The 18,018-nt window shown below is 29.7% G+C and overlaps 4 protein-coding genes across 14 annotated transcripts; 2 read left to right on the top strand and 2 right to left on the bottom strand.

Moving 5' to 3' along the window:
• Window positions 1-40: 40 nt before the first annotated feature.
• Window positions 41-10,460, bottom strand: LOC122631284 (wiskott-Aldrich syndrome protein family member 3). 6 transcript variants are annotated; one of them, XR_006327672.1, is made up of 11 exons: window positions 9,681-10,460; window positions 8,709-8,939; window positions 7,040-7,384; window positions 6,730-6,883; window positions 6,537-6,651; window positions 6,258-6,290; window positions 4,880-5,172; window positions 4,360-4,670; window positions 3,858-4,274; window positions 3,439-3,769; window positions 41-2,408 (listed from the first exon to the last, which is right to left on the bottom strand). XR_006327672.1 is itself a non-coding variant. In XM_043816770.1 (10 exons), exons 3-10 carry the CDS (start codon window positions 7,311-7,313, stop codon window positions 3,588-3,590), a joined length of 1,779 nt encoding a protein of 592 aa, XP_043672705.1. In that variant the 5' UTR covers window positions 7,314-7,384; window positions 8,709-8,939; window positions 9,681-10,460; the 3' UTR covers window positions 3,077-3,587. The 6 variants fall into 6 exon arrangements, 4 of the variants coding, with proteins under 4 accessions (XP_043672705.1, XP_043672706.1, XP_043672707.1 ...); XR_006327673.1 differs by lacking the exon at window positions 41-2,408 and adding an exon at window positions 3,077-3,314; XM_043816770.1 differs by lacking the exon at window positions 41-2,408 and having other exon boundaries at window positions 3,077-3,769.
• Window positions 10,461-10,488: 28 nt separating this feature from the next.
• On the top strand, window positions 10,489-12,100 carry LOC122631293. The gene is made up of 3 exons (XM_043816815.1): window positions 10,489-11,077; window positions 11,172-11,493; window positions 11,625-12,100. The coding sequence occupies exons 1-3, from the start codon at window positions 10,733-10,735 to the stop codon at window positions 11,702-11,704; spliced, it is 747 nt and encodes a 248-aa protein (XP_043672750.1). The 5' UTR covers window positions 10,489-10,732; the 3' UTR covers window positions 11,705-12,100.
• Window positions 11,881-14,650, bottom strand: LOC122631290 (mitochondrial 2-oxodicarboxylate carrier). Of its 4 annotated transcripts, none has more exons than XM_043816811.1 (7): window positions 14,518-14,650; window positions 13,045-13,292; window positions 12,876-12,982; window positions 12,736-12,798; window positions 12,364-12,654; window positions 12,153-12,298; window positions 11,881-12,065 (listed from the first exon to the last, which is right to left on the bottom strand). In XM_043816811.1, exons 2-7 carry the CDS (start codon window positions 13,223-13,225, stop codon window positions 11,945-11,947), a joined length of 909 nt encoding a protein of 302 aa, XP_043672746.1. In that variant the 5' UTR covers window positions 13,226-13,292; window positions 14,518-14,650; the 3' UTR covers window positions 11,881-11,944. The 4 variants fall into 4 exon arrangements, with proteins under 4 accessions (XP_043672746.1, XP_043672745.1, XP_043672744.1 ...); XM_043816810.1 differs by lacking the exon at window positions 14,518-14,650 and adding an exon at window positions 14,235-14,471; XM_043816809.1 differs by lacking the exon at window positions 14,518-14,650 and adding an exon at window positions 13,512-13,819.
• LOC122631287 (ectonucleoside triphosphate diphosphohydrolase 5) lies at window positions 14,557-17,987 on the top strand. Of its 3 annotated transcripts, XM_043816801.1 has the most exons (5): window positions 14,557-14,632; window positions 14,712-14,756; window positions 15,823-16,971; window positions 17,053-17,229; window positions 17,387-17,987. In XM_043816801.1, the coding sequence occupies exons 2-5, from the start codon at window positions 14,736-14,738 to the stop codon at window positions 17,462-17,464; spliced, it is 1,425 nt and encodes a 474-aa protein (XP_043672736.1). In that variant the 5' UTR covers window positions 14,557-14,632; window positions 14,712-14,735; the 3' UTR covers window positions 17,465-17,987. The 3 variants fall into 3 exon arrangements, with proteins under 3 accessions (XP_043672736.1, XP_043672738.1, XP_043672737.1); XM_043816803.1 differs by lacking the exons at window positions 14,557-14,632; window positions 14,712-14,756 and adding an exon at window positions 15,267-15,430; XM_043816802.1 differs by lacking the exons at window positions 14,557-14,632; window positions 14,712-14,756 and adding an exon at window positions 15,570-15,713.
• Window positions 17,988-18,018: the final 31 nt, after the last annotated feature.

Below are 18,018 nucleotides of genomic sequence, written 5' to 3'. Positions count from 1 at the left end.
TTAATGCATGAAAAAAAAAAAAAAAAAAACAAAATATCAGTACGGCTGATGACATTTTTGAATTTATTTGGTTCTGTACAGTTTTACTACAAATCTTTAATTATTAATAATATAATTATATATCATAATAGCGATTATTGTTCAAATAGTACGTTTCTATTTTCGTAAGATCCATATTCTTTACGTGTAAAAAGAGAAGTTCTTATTATTGCAATGACTTCGCAGGCGTAAGAATCGGTTTATTAAACATAATAATAGATTATCACGATGCCATCATTATTATTGGCACTTAAACTTTTGTTAGAATAATCGTATAATTTATGTCTCGAAGCCATTATCAATATGAAAAATGAAAAGTATGAAAATAATGTTGCGAATAGATTCTGTTCGTAGTTAGAGCAATCTCATTAGACGTTAGATTTACAAAGTTTATCAATTAGAAACGTGTGTTTACACAGAGATATCATATTTTATTTTGGTTTCCTAATGCAAACAAAAGGAAGATCAAAGTCAGTATGATCCATAGGACCATTGAGCAATCTGATCTTTTTCATTATTCGTATTACTAAATGAGAGAACAATGACTTATCACTTTTGGGAAATCGCAAACTTACATTGGTATATCGTAATTTTACAATAATTTAACGCGTGTAGCTTCATAGAAGCGTAATATACTTAAAGCAAAGAAAGAGGATTCTATCTTCTTATTTGTTTTCTTCTGAGAAAGACAAAATCATTTTGCTGAGCAATATATCAACATATTACAACATATATATATGTATATGTATATATATATATATGTGTGTGATTTACGTGTTGCATTTGTACACTTCTTTTCATACGTGTCTCTCTTGTTATCTAAAGCAATAATCATATATATATATATTTCTTTTTATCGTAATTATCTTATTACATTGGGTATTATAATTATCATCCAAATACACCAAGCTATTTTTGAATCATTGAAAATGAATCATTTATGTTAAAAATAGATAATGAAAACGATAATACGATATATGTAAAAATGTGTCTAGAAGGTGCATCATTCGTTATTACACGTTTCGATAACAATACGCGAAGATCGGCCGGATTTTTTAAATAATTCTTATTTAAAGAGCCGGGTAAACCACTGGATGAGGGATGATATCTTTCCATTAATATTTCTATCAAATATCTATCTATTTTGTGATAGATCTCTACTGGAACACGTAAGATTATGTGATGATGCAACCACTATTTATTTCTAACTTTAGTTATAACACCGATGCAAAATAAATTACAGATAGCTTCTTTCAAACAACCTTAATGTTAGTGTATAATAACATATTCGGCGTAATATTAGTTATATATATATATGTACATATATAATGTGTGCGTGTATATATGTATATATATATATAACTAATACATTTATATATATATATATATATCATCGTGTCGTTACATATAATTATACATTTAATTTCATTATATACTAGGAAATGTTTCTTTTTCATTTTTATTAAATAACAACTTCGTTAAATCTTACATATAATGGAGCATTTTTTTCATTACATATTCTCGATATATCTCTTGATACAAGCGAAAAATCCGATGACAGTCTCTAACGCTATTTCCCTTACAACAGATGTGGAAGATTATTATTATTTGCAAGACCGTCGACCGAACGTTAAAACTCGATGTACCATTATCGTTGCGGTAGGACGCACACACGATACGTTTTTTTTTTTATTTTTTTATTTTATTTTTTTTAATTTTATACGTATAGAGCGTAAAGAAATAATATATTGTCCATTCGCCATATAATCCTGCTTTTATCCGAGTCGATTATCCTCTGGCGAAGCGGTAACAAATCATTGTTAGACATCTCATATAGATACTACCTAATTATAATAACTAGTTCGAAGTATAGTATTTTACAAGACTTATATATGACACGAAGGAAAAAAATATAAACTCTGTATTTTGGCTTTTTTTTCTCTTTTTCACATATATATATATATGCATGTACGTCCTACTTAATAGCATATAGTATCATATATAATGCAAAGTTTATTATTTCATCTATATTACGTGAAAATTGTATCGTTAATACCATCGTTAAACAGTCCAATTGAAAAGAAGTATTTGTTAACTAGACTTTATTGGTACTGTGGAATGTGCCAAGAAGGACATTATAAAAGTCCCTGACAAATATCGAGAAGTACTTTATAAAAGTGATGCTTATATTTTCCATGTGCGTATATTCTTCTAACTTCTTTTCCTTTTTATTATTATCTTCTATTTTATCATTTATCTTCTTCAATTTCTTTTTATTATTACATGACAATTTTCGCTTTTTTTTTTATTATTTTTTGTAGATCCAAAAAACGTACTCTTTCTCATTCTTATTAATATAATAACAGAATCTGAAATCATTCGATCCAAAATTATTCGTACGTGTGACGTTTGAACCTTGCATAGAATGAAACATATTGTTTGAGGATATCGTTATATTTCTAGGATACACAAATATACTTCATTATTTGGCACAATCGACATATCATAATTATAAATGACGATTGTATGTGCAAAATAACGAACTTTAAAACGTATTATTATTTAATAATATCTTTTATAATGTTTGAGAATCAATTTAATTCACACATAATTTGTAATTTTAAACAATATACAATCAACGTTATTAACGTACAAGTTATTGTATTGAATCATTTCGTATAATTTAATTAATATTTATATTATTTTAGAATTTTTATATATCCTAAGAAAACACGGTGTGTGTGTGTGTGTGTGGTGTGTGTATCTGCGTGTGTGTGTGCTGTGTGTGCGCGCGCACTTGCGTGCGTGTGTGATAATTTAATATTTTTAAATATATGTAAACTTTGTCTCTTATCTAGCCTTCTTGCTGTTATCAATTATATATTTAGTTTTTCAAGTAATGTTTTACAAAAAAAAAAAAAAAAATAAAAAATAAAAAAAAACTAAAGCATTATTCTCATTGTACTGTATCTTTTTTTAATTCATATATTATACTCGAGTGGCAAGATTGAAAAATACAAAATACAACGAAAAAATAAAAAAAAAAATAAAAAAAAAAAATTAAAAAAAAAAATTAAAATAAAAAAGGAAATCTATGAATATGCAAGGTTCTTTGGCTTTTATTTCTACATGAATAATTTTAGTCGTGCGATAAATCGATAAATTCGTCACACCGAAACGGAGTAAATTTTATGTTAACGACATTATATTTATTTTATTCCCCACGTTCTCATAGTATATCGTCAAATGATTTCTAACTTCGCTCGTGCAGGTGTCTATTAAAAAAGTATAAAAAAGAAAAGAAAAGAAAAGAAAAGAAAAGAAAAGAAAAGAAAGAGAGAAAGAAAGAAAAAAAAAAAGAAAAAGAAAAAAAAAACAAACCATTAACATTATGCTTACTTTATGATCTTGTAGTTTGGCTAGACTGTGCAAGATCGATTCGACAATTCTGATGTAGATGGCCCAAAGAAATTTCAAGAAGAAATTAAAAGGGTAGCTCCTCGGTCATTTTTCTAGGAGGCAGTGGCGGCAGATGGAAAAGAGGTGGGTCACGCGAGATTCGTTTCTTGTTCGCCCCATCCTTCGCTGTCGCATTCGCTTTCAGAAGCTGAATCACTATCGCTAAATTCGACAGCAACACGGCGAGCCAATATGGATGCAACGTCGTTCAATGCGTTAACACGTTCTACTTCCTTCTGCTCGATTTTTTCTACTTTTCTCAATTTTATCCCTACGTCATTCAAAATTGATATTTAATTGATGTGTCGAGATAAAAAAAAAAGATGGATGGTCAAATAAATTTCAAAGAAAAAAATTACCGTCTCTTATCGCTTTAAGTAAATCATTCCTTGGATCTACCAATGGGATGTTCGGATTGACAGACTTTCGTAGCTGTCCATCGATACTTTTCAATGGTTTTAATTTCGGCGGACACATGGCTATCATTTTGGCAATATCTCCGTTCGTCAATGGTACCGGTGGAGATGAACCATTAATAGCTGGCGGTGGTGGTGGTGGTGGAGGAGGAGGAGGGATATTACACGGTGGAGAAATAGGCCTTGGTGGTGTAGGATCGGGTGTTGGAGGTGGTGGCGGTAAATCTTGAGAGACGGGATCTGTTTCGTCTGTACCAATTTGTGCCGAGTGATTTGGTGGAGTAGGAGTCGAATGATGACTCGGTAAAGGACTGTTTGGACGACTTCCATTCCTGTTTAACAAGTGAGACGGTATCGAACCTAGAACATTTATTAATTCTCATTCGAATTGTTTTCTATTAATGATAAAACAAAAATAAAGAAATAAGAGAAATAGAAATAATACCGTTCATGGAAGGCGGAGACATAGTTTCTCCTGGTGGAGGAGGAGGTGGTGGAAGCGTATCTCTACCAGTACTCATAGATCTCCCTCTGGTAGGAGTATTGTTGGCAGAGGCTACCGTGGGAGTCGAATTACTTGAAGTATTGCTTGGTGGTGCCGGAGGTGGTTGAGAAGGTCGCGATCTACCACTTCTGCTGGGTGTACTTTGTCCGCCTGGACTCTGATAAGTTTCGCTACCTTGTTGGCCTTGACCAGAAGCATAATGAGAACCGTACACGTTTTCTTCATAACCATGGGAAACAGAATTCGTTGCCCTGTAAAATAGAAATAATAATCCTCCTTTCGTAATCCTTACAAGATTTATTTAATATTATTAATTATATAATTAATTATAACTTATTATTTAATTATTAACTTAATTATAAATTAATTTATCAATAAATTAAAATTCATTAAAAGAATTATTAACTTAATAAACTAATTATTTATTATTATTAATATATAATTAATTAACTTTACGAACCTGTAATGATCAGAGGAAGAAGGGCTATACAAGTGTTGCTCCTCTGGTGGATAACTTCGTCTAAGTTCAATACTGTTCGGTCTTGGTGGTCTTGATTCGGTTACGACCATCCCCATCATCGTTTCATCGGTCATGTTATGAGGTGCTCTATATTGAACCCCTTGTGTTGGCATTATATATTCCCCATGGCCGACCGCTAATTGTCTCTGCCTTTCCCTTGTATTATGAGGCTGTCTTACACGCTTCTTGTGTCTACCTCCACCACCGCTACCTTCATTCCGTGGCCTATGAGGCTATATCGTATAAAAAATATAGCAAAAATTATTTCTGGTTGTTATTTATGTTTTCCATTAAGAGATGTGTTTGCATGAAAACAAGCATAATCATTTCAATTCGAAAGAATTCGTTTGACTGATTGAGCTTCGTTAGAAGTACGAACCATCGTCACTCTTTGTGTTGTTGTTGTTGTTGTTGTTGTTATTATAATTATTATTATTATTGTATTATTATTATTTGTCGAATACATATTATCAAAGTATAAATGTGTGTTAGTAGTGCTAAATCAGTCAATAAATATGCAACAATATGTAGGAAATATGGTTTCCTATAATCAATGATTATACGTGTGTGTGAATATCGTATCGTTACGACACCGTTCGTAAGATTGAACGTAAAGTTTTATTTCCTACATAAAAAATGTGACAATTGAATTACGAAGATGAAGGGTCGATAATTGATTGCGTAAAACCGAGACATCATAATCATAGACTTTTGTGAATTGTAACATTCAAAACTTGCATTACTTGCAAAAGGGCAGCGTTGCAACGGTCGACAAAGTGACAATGAAATGTGGATATTGTGTGACATTTTTAAACGTACAAAGGAATCACTCAAGAGAGTATTTTTTTTTTTTGTTAATCAAAGCCATCTGTGGTTCGAGTAATAAAAAAAAATGGTTTTTAACTCTCGAGCGAAGTCCTTTATTAGCACTGACATATCAAGGGATTTTAGATGAGTATACAAAGATCAAATGTTTTTTTGTAAGTCGAAAATGAAATCGGCTTGAAACAATTGATCTGAGATCTGAGCAAACACTAAAAACGCAAAAAGTCACTGGCTTTTGCTATTACCTAGGGCGTAACTACAAACTTTGAAAGCGAGCAACTAACGCAATTTCTAGTCAGCGTAAAAAAGAGAGAGAGTGAGATAGAAAGATAAAAATATATATATATATATAGAGAGAGAAAGAGAGTGGTTAATGATCGGATAAAACCACAGAAAAGTGAGACTGATGAGTGTGTGACTGATCGATTATTTAGTATTTATGATTTAACAGGGGAATAAAATAAAACTACAAAGATCCAAATCATCGACTTGCCTTTCTGTATGGTTCGGCATATTCTGTTTCAGTCTATAACGAACGGGATAGAGTTCCAAAATAGTTAGCAATTGCAATATCAATATATACATACATATTGTGAACTTATCTCATACGTTTCGTGCACCCCGAAGGCACGTTAATTTATCTTTACAAAGATAAGAAATTTAACAACATAGAAAATATAAATAAAAATGTATTAATTGTAGTAATCGTACGCGTAAAATTTTTGTATCGAGGTGCACGCGTTAAGAAATAAACATTCCAACGATGATTTACCTTTTTCCCTCGATCATGCAATTTCTTTTCCGTATCTTTCAACATCTCCTGACTCCATAGATCAAAGAAATAATTCGGATCCGTGTAAAACTTCAGTCCATCTTTTCCATCCTCCCTGGTAAAGGAAATTTCATTGAAAATCAATATTTACTTTTACTTCAAACTTTCTGTAGTATTTTAGCATAATATATACCTATAAATGTTGAGTTTATCTAAAGGTGGTGGTGTGTCGCATTGACGATAAGTTTCTAACATTGCCGTTGGCATCGTATCTCTTGAAACTACTTGTTGATCGAAAACGACCGAACTCTTGAATGCTTTCCTCATATGTATATCTTGTAATGAAACTAAATAACAAATAATTAAAAACTTGTAACAATTACATTAATATTACTATTTTAAGATTATTTATGATAGATTAGGATAATAATTAGATAAACATTCCTTTTATTAAATAACTAAATTAATCATTATTTATAAAATTTCTACGATCGACCACCAACCTTCCTCGACATTGCTATCAAGTTGAGTGACCTTGACGGCCAGTCGATCTATCCTAGCTTGCAAAGAATTCGCCCTGTCGCTTAACGCATGAGCTTCCCTGGTCAGCTCTGCAAAGAGATCTTCGGCATGCCGTGAGAGGCTGGACAGTTGTCTAATGGTATTAGCCAAAGTACCATTAGTAACGGCTTCTAATTCCGACGGTAATGGGAAATCTTCCGGTATCGTACCACGTGCGACGTGAACGGGTTCAACTAATCTTTTTGGAAGAGGCATTTTTTTCGATTAGTTTTGCGTTACGATCCTTTTGACTAGGCTTCGTAAATCATTCACCGTTCTTTCAAAATCTGCAATAAGACATTTTTGTTTTGTTAAGTTTTTCCGGTTTTTTAACTATTTGAATTTCTGTAATAAATTTATAACGACGCTAAACGAATATATATATATAAATAATAAATAATAAATAATAAATAATAATAATAATAATAATAATAACGTTTGAAAAAGGTCGATATATATTTATACATCGCATATCATATATAATATGTTTAAATATATATATACACATATGTGTGTGTGTGTGTGTGTGTATGTGTTATCATTAATGTATTCGAGTTTTAATTTACAAAAGAAAAGAAACAATAAATAAGAGCAAGCGATCGAGTTACGTTAAATAAAAGTCTAACGCCCTGCGAAAGGCGATACTCGCGGGGACAGAAAAGGAAACGTTAAGATTAGTATACGCATGAGAGCAGCTTTACAATCGGTTTTACGGTGTAGAATTCGAATGTACATATAACGGATCTTAAAGCGTTAGATACTGTATTTATACGTCATGAACGATTTATATGTACATCGCAATCGTTTAAATACAAGGTGCTATATAAGGATAAGAAATCTAATATCGTGAGATTTTTATCTCCGTTCGTAAGGAATAAATCCCTTTTCATAAGAAATAAAGATAAAACCATAAATATAAAAGAACCAACGGTGTGTGTGTGTGTGTGTGTGTGCGTGCGTGCGTGCGTGCGTGCATGTATATGGTGCGGTTAGCAAATGTACGACGATGAATGAGATAAATAAATCGGGAGAAGATATTTAAGAAAATAATAAATCAATACATAATATAAATCAATATGTATGGACATGGTTATACATATTTACATGTAGCGATCATAATTATAAGTCATAAGTAAATTGTACGCAAGCTGTTCACAAGAAATGAATGGGAAACGTTACAATGGAAAATGAAATTTAAAATAACCTAAGATCAATTATTTATTTATAATAATATATTTTTATCTAAACAATTTTTCTGTATCTATATGCTGAATCTATAAACAGGTTAGATATTATTAAATATTTATGTAAAATAAATAGATATGTAGAAACAATATAATTTTCTTATTACAAGAAGTATTTATAATTCGGTAATGTGAAAGTAATGAATTAAAAATATAAATTAATATGAAAAAGTTTAGACTATCAAAAAATGCTCGAGTTTAACGGTAATAATTACAAATAGACTATATATCAGCCTAAGATAATCTATTTTAAATATGAACAGAGATTGAAAGAGATCAGCAAACATTACGCAAATTTTAATAAATGATAAATAGATAAAAGACGGTGAACATGGAATATCTATCTGGAATAATTAAGCATCCATACCTCATATTTTGAGATTAGACGATGACATAATGCAACTGTATGTGAAGATAAAAATCCACAGTCTTTTAAACTTTTTAGAGTAGTGTTCATCACGATACAAACATTTACACCCAATTCCGATAATATAATATCACATATAAATGGGCATGGTTAATTTCAGTTTCGACCTCTTGAATTTTGCACTAATGTCATGGCGGGGCACTATCTTCCTTTCTTATTTACGTTAAACACCTGTTAGGAGAAATAAAATTGATTGTATGAGCACTTCGAAACCGTTGCATATGTTTAAAATTTATATATTTTTTTTCATTTCGATTTAAGGAGAAGAAATCACCCCCTACGTAGCTGCCACCCCGGCAGCCATGTGTCACCCTGTAATTCTGTTCCCAGCCACGCGATGGCGCTTTACGCTCCCCACCTCTCTTTCTCTCTTTCTCTTTCATACAACTATCTTTCGTACTGATTTTATTAATCTACCGATAAGACATATAAATTTATCAACGTTTCTGCTTATAACTACACCCCTTTTTATTTATCTATCAATTCGTCTACATATCCGTTTTTATTTCTTCTACTTTTATACCATCACCCTAACTCCAGCTCTTCCAAGTTACTGCCAAACTATGAACACGATACTGTCGACTTAAAGAATATTGAAAGTCGATACACAAGGAAAAGCGTTAAGTAGATTTAGGTCATTTCTCTTAAGAGTATTTCTAGACTATATCATCACGGTAGAAAGCGTTTAAAAAGGCAAAACGAAAGACTAAGAAATTCGTTTCGTTTCGATTCGCCATATTTTCTCTCGCCCCACCTCTCCTCCTCTCATCTCACTTCACCGAAGCACGACTTCCTTCTCGTCCACTACGCCACGCCCCGCCCCGCCTCGCCTACTACTACTTTCGTCTTGCATCAACTGACAAGACGTGTCACGTTCTCTTGCAAGACTTCTTACACCCATCGTTAACTCACCATATTCAGCGGAGCATGGCTAACTTCACGTATACGCATAATGTCGGTCAACGTAGTACGATCATTGAAACGTACCACACCCCCCCCTTTCCTTATAATTGCGTTCTTTCACCGATAAAAAATGTTTCTTTTTTACGAGACGAACAACAAGTTCACTCGTCAACGAAGAATATGGCGTTAATTTCTTTGATTCGTATGTTTCTTTTTACGTTCGATTTATTGTTGCAATCGTAAACGTTCAAGCGCTGTTCGCCGCGGCGCTGTTCTTTTCAACCAACTGTGGACAAAACGAAAGACCAACCAACCGACCGAATGACAAGCAACTGACTGAGTTACTCCCGTTACATCAACGCAACAACACGCAGATCAAAATCGCGGGAAATTTTGAATATGAATACCTTGATTATTTGATTATTTTCGTTACAAATAATTATCAATCGTTGTTATTAATGACGATAGTACGTCCAAGTGTGACCTCTGACTTAATAATTCCTTTTACAAATCTGACATAATTTTCAAATTTTGCGTAACAATATTTAAATATAAAATATTTTTGTTGAATAATAGAAACCTCGACATCGATTACTCGATTGTTTTATATCAATATGTTCTTCATCGATTCGTTCTTCGTTATTTCATTGACATCTCCTAACCTATAATTTCATCACTGTGTGTAATCATGCGCTGTTTATATAATCTCATTCACGCGTGAAAGATATCGATTTTTCTTGAGAATTATTTTTCTTAGATTCTTCACAAACACAATAACTAACCATTTTTATTTACACTGTTATCTATATATTAAGTTTGTTATACAATCGTTTAAAAACTGTTTGAAAATCTGTCATGGTAGCCATTTCGAATTTAATGTCACTTCCAGTTACTATTGTTCATTCCCCACTATTCCATTTTCATTGCTCTTATTTTCCTATTTATTTGTTTTTATTTCAGTTTTTTTAATTCGACGAATATTCGTGTTTCTACCATTTAAATAAATCAGAAAAAAAAATATTGTTAACGCGTAACAAGTGTATTTTTATTTTATAAAAAATATGAGTAGTGTAAAGAATTATTACAAAAATGATGGAGGGAAACATCTACAAAAGAGAATAGAAAAACCACAAAAAGGAGAACCACAGTTATTACTTCAACCTAAACAATCTTATGCCGAGTATAACTATAATGCAGAAACTAATGACAACAGTAAAGATTTTGAAGCTTTTATAAAGACTGCTACTTCAATGAATGGGCAGTTTGTTTTAAAATCTGAAAAAAATTGGTCTACAGATATATTAGGATGTTTTGATTACTTTACTTTAGATTTAAATTTACTTTCCGCTGCAATGAAGTGTATACCTTTTAATGAATATGTTAAAATGAACGATGAATATTTTACAGTAAGTATTTTTATATGGACATTAAACGTAATATTTTCCTTTATCAATTATGTTACTATATAATTCATATGTTTTGTATAAATGTATATTATAGGCTGATCAATTAACGAGTTTTTACAATACTGTTGAGGAAGGAAAAGAAGCTTATAATAACATCCTATCTAATTTAAAAGTTTCTAGTTCATCTAATATAATGAATTTTAATAAATCATTGGAAAGTGAAGAAAAACTAAAAATGAATTTAGATCTGAAAAAGGCTACGAGTGACAATAAAACATTTGTAGCTAAGATACAAAATGAAAGTGATGATAGTGATAATATGGAAGAAAATTTAGATTTCTTATTGTCTCTTGAATCACCCAGCTTACAAAACAATAAAAAACAAATGCCTTTAACAAATGTACTATCCAAAAATGGTAATTTAATTAATATATTTTTAAACAAGTTTTTATAAAATACATAAACCCCGTGCTTTATATATTTTGTGAATCTCTTGTATCATTGAATTATTTGATTTATTTTATGATTTACAAAATCTTATTTGCAGATCTCAAAACACAGTCTACTACTTTATCAACCAAACCAACTGATCTTGAAACTTGGCTAGATACAATATTAGATGACTAAACTTGAAATTTGTATGTTTGTTCATAAAGGAATCTTAAAAATTTAATAATAAGATTGCATATATATAAGAAAAATATTATTACAAAATAATTATAAATTTTCTGTAATAAAATACAAAACAATTAGATTGTTTGTTATAATAAAAAATGCAAATTTTTTATTATACTGTAAAAGAATATAGATTACTTATTAATATATTTAATATTATATACTTATCGTATACAGCATGTAACATAAAAATCAATATGAAAACTTGTTAGTAAGATATTCATGCATATAATCATAAACTACAAGCATAATGGCTCCTCCTGGGCCCAATCTCAATACTTTTGGCAATAAACCTTTGTATAAAGCTTTGAAACTGAAATAAAAAAAAAAAAATGAGTAAAATATAAATAATACTTAATATTTGTCAATTTATAAGCAATATAAAACAATAATTCTATACCCTTCGTTTTTATAAATAATGCATATAGTGTTTAGTGTTCCCTTGTATTGTATATTTCCCTGTGGTCCTTGTATACGACTTTTAGCAACATCAAAAGGTATATTCAAACAAGAAGCTACTGTACCTGACACAAAACCAAGACTGACCTAAGCAATCAATAATATTTTATTAAAAGTATAATATAAAAAATGTTCACGAGTATTATAATTACCTTAGTTATGAATTCAAGAAAGGGTTCTTTATTTACTGGTACGTAATTTTTTACAGAATGATAAAATCCAAAATAAAAAGAATTAAATACAGCATTTCTCATTATAGTGGCAGATAATCCTTTATAAAGACCATTTAATCCAAATCCATATTTTGATATAATTTCTCTTATTACAATAGCAGTTGATGGTCTTCCTATACGATCTGATTGTTGCTTTACTTTGATAACTTCAAAAGGATTTACCAAAATTCCTTCGGTAACTCCAGCAAAGAAGCCAGCACATGAGAATGTCTATAATAATTGTAATTTTAAAATCCTGCTTTAGAGAATAAATATATTAATAGAAGTAATGATTCAATCCGTTATTGTTACCAAAGGAGTAGGTGATGTAGCACCAAATAAAAAGAACTGTTTATATTGTTCGAATGTAAAGAACTAAAAGAACAGAAATTATAACAGTAAATTTAATATAATTTAAATAAATTTTAATTATCAAAATATTTAACGCATACTTTCACTGCTCTTTTAGGTGTTTCTACAATAATTGGTGGAAGCAATCCTTTCCACAGTGCAGTAATACCTTCAGTTTTATACATCTTATGCATACAATCTATAATGCCTATAGCAACAAATAAGAAAATTAATGTTTTACTGTAGTTTTTATAATTGTATCATAAACACCTGTGTAATAAGTGGCATCTGCTGTTTGCATTCTAACTTGAAGTTGAAATCGTGTTTTGACAAGATCCATTGGATGCATTATACAAACTTCAACAAAGCCTGCAGAACCACCAGCACCAATTTGTATAATGCCTTCATGTATAAGATTCCTTTGGGTAGGATGTACTTTTTGTTGATACATTGTTTTCAGCTTCTGATTTTTAACATCTTTTGTAATCACTTCTTAACATCACAACAATTAGTATGTTCTATTTTAAATAGATATAAAAACATTCACTATAAATAGAATAATATAACTAATCCCATATATATAAATATATATATATATATATTTGATGCATTAACTAAGCTATTTGAAATTGAAAGTATCCATCATAACAGAGCTTTCTCTTGAGTAAAAAGAACTTGCAGAATATTCTGAGTTTTTCTACTACGAATGCATGCTATAAATGTCTTTACTCACTTACAATCTATTTTTAAGTTTAAAAATTCTAACCTCTAAGACTTTTGTGGCTATATTTTCAAAGCAATTTCTTAACAAATTTCATTATATCAAACACATAGTTAATCATTCAACTTCTTTAAGCAATGACTATGAAACTTATATTAATCAATTTTCTTATTAGATATAGCAAAAGATGTTTAACATATAACATTTCTTTATCGCAGATGATAATGCTTTTCCTAGTACCAATGCAAATTGCTTTATCTTTCATGTTATACAATAGTACTTTTATCTTTGAAAGAAAAAATAAAAACGCTATTAAAGAGAAAAATGTAAGAAATATAATATAAATATATAAAAATGAGAATATCGAAGAAAGATTAATTTATCATTGAATTAATTGGTCGTGGAAAATATATCTCAAATGTTTTCTATAAATACTTTATTGTTCAATATATTATAATATATATGAAAGAAAGATTATGCAATTTTCACATATGTACCATATTTAGTCTCAATATAGAATTCCTATTTATAAAAAAAGAAATAAAATAAAATATTTTTCTTTTTGATTATAGCGTAATTGCATTCCGTGCCAATGGTAAAAATTTAGTGTTTCAAACAAAATACAAAATATTTTAACTAATAAAATTACTTCAAGATAACATAACACAAGATAACAATATCAATTTTCCAAGATTAAGATTTCATTTTTAAGTATTTGATTAAAAATGAATACACATACATGTATACTTAATCTATATTTACGTGTAAATGAAGAGTAAGTTATAAAAAAAGTTGTAACACAATATTATATCACACTTGTACATATACACATATATGTTTTGATGACACAAATTCTCCATTTCAGTTAATTATTATCTTTCTTCTTTTGATGAATAATGTAATTATATAAAGTAGAAAAATGAATGTAAATGTTTAAACAATATTATCGTGAAGAAGTAAATAAAAATTAGGGTTTACTTGAATAGAGAATTCAATAATAAAATTTCATTAGTTGGAATGACCTTGAAACGTTATCGTATACCGCCAGGTCATGATGATCTCAACATATACCGGACTTCAATAGCTGCTTGTGTGTAAAATATAGAGAGGAAGAGTTCGAAGTATCTTTGCCAAGCAGTAATAATTGGATTTTACTTGCATACCGCCATAATTTGCACTGTTTTTATTCGTCATTTATATTTTATTTTTTTAACAGTTTTATTACAAACATCCAATCCAAATGAGTGTGAAACAAAGAAAGGTATCTATACGTACATATATAAATATATTAATTTATTTCAAAAATCGTAGAAAGATTGCATAATTAAATCTTTTTGAATCTGATTTCAAATAATGAGAAAGTTTTTTGACAGAACTATTACATCTTTTCTCCTTGACATTTATTTTCGAGATAGTAATACTTTCTGACGAATTATATTACATATTAATTATAATACACATTTATATATTAAATGTTACTATACGATGAAAATATAAGTGCAAGTCATGAAAAAGTCTGTTCAAATTTTCCTACTCTTCTCCACTTCTCGTCACAGCTCATACATCTATATATATATATATATATATATATATATATATATATATATATACATACCATACATACATACATACATACATACAACACATGCATACAGATATACATATGAACTAAAAGCCACGTGTCCGCAAAAGAAAGTGTGTGCTACACACACACACACACACACACACACACACACACACACACACACACACACACATGCGCACAACAGGAGAGAATGTTTCTTATCTATCGCAAAATTTGTTGTGTTATATGGAAATATGGACGATGAGGTTTATAACATGAAACGATTTCTTTCATTATTAAAATATATTTAGAGCATTTTTTTTTTAATAAATAAATACGAGCTGTGCCTGCATTAGATGCAATATAAGCTTGTGAGTGAAAATTATGCATTTGATATTTTGCTTTTGCTTCCTCCTTTTTTATCTCTGCATAATTCTTGATTAAGCTTTTTCGATAAAGTTTCTATCATTATTTCTGTCATTTTTATTTATTTTTCCTTTCTTTTTTTTCTATCTTAACATTTTCTTCGTCATACTTTTCTTCTGTTTGTTCTACTTTTAATTTGTCCGACATGTGATAGTTATATTTTTAGTTATATATTTAGAATTTTATTTTCCTTATAACGTTAAAATTCGAATGCGAATTATTATTGAGATGTATCAATTATGATACTATATTTTATGAGGTTAAATTAGGCTTTTAATCAATCACTTTTAATAAAGGTTATTTATATAATATTCTTATTAATATTATTTTGTTGTAGCTAAGGTCTGGAAATGAAAAGTTCTACGAAAAGGAATCATCATCCAGTACGAAAAAAAGTACCAATCAACCTGGAAGAAGATATTTTATGATAATTTCTTTATTTGGTACATTATTTCTTGGTTATATCGCAATAGCAAATGATTTAAAGCCAGTAAGAATTGGTAGTAAAGTTATTGATACTTTAGCATTTTCATTAAATATACAAAAGCCTTTTTATGTTGTTATCATCGATGCTGGATCCACTGGCAGTCGTGTATTAGCATTTAGTTTTCACGAATCAATTCTCAACCATCATCTAGTACTAGATGCTGAAATGTACAGTGAAACCAAACCCGGATTAAGTGCATTTGCAGATGATCCAAAAGTTGCTGCGAAATCTCTTATTAAGCTGTTGGATAAAGCAAAGTTAGTTATACCACAATCAGAATGGTCTAATACTCCGCTTAGTATGAAAGCTACTGCTGGCCTTAGGTTATTACCTGGACATAAAGCAAATAATATACTAGAAGAATGTAGTAAACTTTTTGAGTCATCTGGCTTCAGAATATCAAAAAACTCAATTTCTATAATGGATGGAGCTAGTGAAGGAATTTTTTCTTGGTTCACAGTAAATTTTTTACTAGATAAACTTAATTCTCATACATCTGAAAATACGGTAGCTGCACTTGATCTTGGTGGGGGCTCTACGCAAGTAACTTTCTCACCAAATAAAATGCAAACAAAAGAACTGAAAGAGCATGTGTATGCTATTAATGCTTTTAGTCATAATATGAGTGTATATACGCATAGCTATCTAGGAATGGGTTTAATGGCTGCTAGAAAAGAAATCCTAACACATGGAATGACTATAAAAAATACTACTGCAAAGGATACGATAGTAATCCGATCTGAATGTATAAATCCAATTGTGAGTGCTCCATGGAGCTACGGAGGACAAAATTATATAGTAAAAGGACCTGTTAATGCGACATTTAAAACGGTTAAGACCCAAAATTTTGCAGGAAGTAATGAGAATAGACCAATCGTTAGATTCTCAGAATGCTTAAAAATTGTAGAAAAATATGTTAATACAATAAGTAATAAACCAATAGGATTGGGTACTCATGAAATATACGCTTTCTCTTATTACTTCGAACGCGCAACAGAGGTAAATTTTTATATTTTATTTTTTCAATTGTTACTCCATTCTCTCTGTAATGTAATTTAAACTAATAATTGATTATTACAGGTAGGTTTAATAGACCCTTTCTCTGGTGGTGTGATACACTTGGGTGCTTTTCTGAAACAAGCAACAGAAACTTGTGATTATCCTAATGCAGAGCAACCATTTATGTGCTTGGATTTAACGTTTATTTATGTCTTGTTACATAATGGTTTTGGCTTAGAACCTTCTACAAGATTATTTGTAAGTACGATCTGCTGGGTATATATATCTCTATACATGTGTGTGTGTGTGTATATTTAAACAATGATAGAAGTCTAAAATAAACAAAGAAAGAATTAAATACAGATAAAAAGTATATAAAAGTATATTTTACAAATGGGGCTTGTTTTTATTGCAGTTATATAAGAAAATCAATCAACACGAGTTAAGCTGGGCTTTAGGAGCTGCTTTTAATGTATTACAAAGTGGTCTTTAACGTTTGTAGGAAGAATAATATTAATATATAGAAAAATAGTAGAATAGAAAAATTATCAATTTTTAATAGTACTTTATTAAAAAAGTATTGAATGTCATCAGTATCAACAAATCTTAATATAAAGGTTAAATTTTGAAAAATGTAATTTAAAAAGATTTTATAATGAAAAATTATAAATGGTTAATATTACATTATTATTAATATTAATTTATAATATCAATTATAATCATCAACTACTTTTATATTTTTATTTTCATAATATTATGACCCATTTCGCACAAATTTTAATATTAACAAATGAATGTAAATGCTTTCTTTGTCATTCAGTTGTTTTTATACAATTATAATTCTTTTACATTGGATTATTCTTGTAAATAATAACAATTTGAATTGATATTATAAAGTTAAGACTATTCTTTAAATAATGGATGCACACTCAGTGATATGTACAATCTACATACGCACAAATATGAATGATGTTATAATGTTATATTAATAGGAATAAAATAATTTAAAATAGAAATGTTATTTCTTACATATTTAAATAAAGATAA

This window comes from Vespula pensylvanica, chromosome 8 (assembly GCF_014466175.1).
Source record: "Vespula pensylvanica isolate Volc-1 chromosome 8, ASM1446617v1, whole genome shotgun sequence".
NCBI lineage: Eukaryota > Metazoa > Arthropoda > Insecta > Hymenoptera > Vespidae > Vespula > Vespula pensylvanica.
Note: the sequence above shows the minus strand (reverse complement) of the source record. Positions and strands in the feature narration are given on the sequence as shown.

Excerpts from the sequence above, each read along its gene's own strand:
- LOC122631284 (XM_043816770.1), bottom strand. The coding sequence starts at position 7,313 with ATGCCTCTTCCAAAAAGATTAGTTGAACCCGTTCACGTCGCACGTGGT. Across the intron at positions 6,291-6,536 it reads TGCATGATCGAGGGAAAAAG|ACTGAAACAGAATATGCCGA; the intron begins GTAAATCATCGT and ends CGTTCGTTATAG. Across the intron at positions 4,671-4,879 it reads TCTTCCTCTGATCATTACAG|GGCAACGAATTCTGTTTCCC; the intron begins GTTCGTAAAGTT and ends TCTATTTTACAG.
- LOC122631293 (XM_043816815.1), top strand. The coding sequence starts at position 10,733 with ATGAGTAGTGTAAAGAATTATTACAAAAATGATGGAGGGAAACATCTA. Across the intron at positions 11,078-11,171 it reads TGAACGATGAATATTTTACA|GCTGATCAATTAACGAGTTT; the intron begins GTAAGTATTTTT and ends TGTATATTATAG. Across the intron at positions 11,494-11,624 it reads AAATGTACTATCCAAAAATG|ATCTCAAAACACAGTCTACT; the intron begins GTAATTTAATTA and ends TCTTATTTGCAG.
- LOC122631290 (XM_043816811.1), bottom strand. The coding sequence starts at position 13,225 with ATGTATCAACAAAAAGTACATCCTACCCAAAGGAATCTTATACATGAA. Across the intron at positions 12,655-12,735 it reads CTACATCACCTACTCCTTTG|ACATTCTCATGTGCTGGCTT; the intron begins GTAACAATAACG and ends CAATTATTATAG. Across the intron at positions 12,299-12,363 it reads TTCTTGAATTCATAACTAAG|GTCAGTCTTGGTTTTGTGTC; the intron begins GTAATTATAATA and ends TTGATTGCTTAG.
- LOC122631287 (XM_043816801.1), top strand. The coding sequence starts at position 14,736 with ATGAGTGTGAAACAAAGAAAG. Across the intron at positions 14,757-15,822 it reads TGAGTGTGAAACAAAGAAAG|CTAAGGTCTGGAAATGAAAA; the intron begins GTATCTATACGT and ends ATTTTGTTGTAG. Across the intron at positions 17,230-17,386 it reads AACCTTCTACAAGATTATTT|TTATATAAGAAAATCAATCA; the intron begins GTAAGTACGATC and ends TTTTTATTGCAG.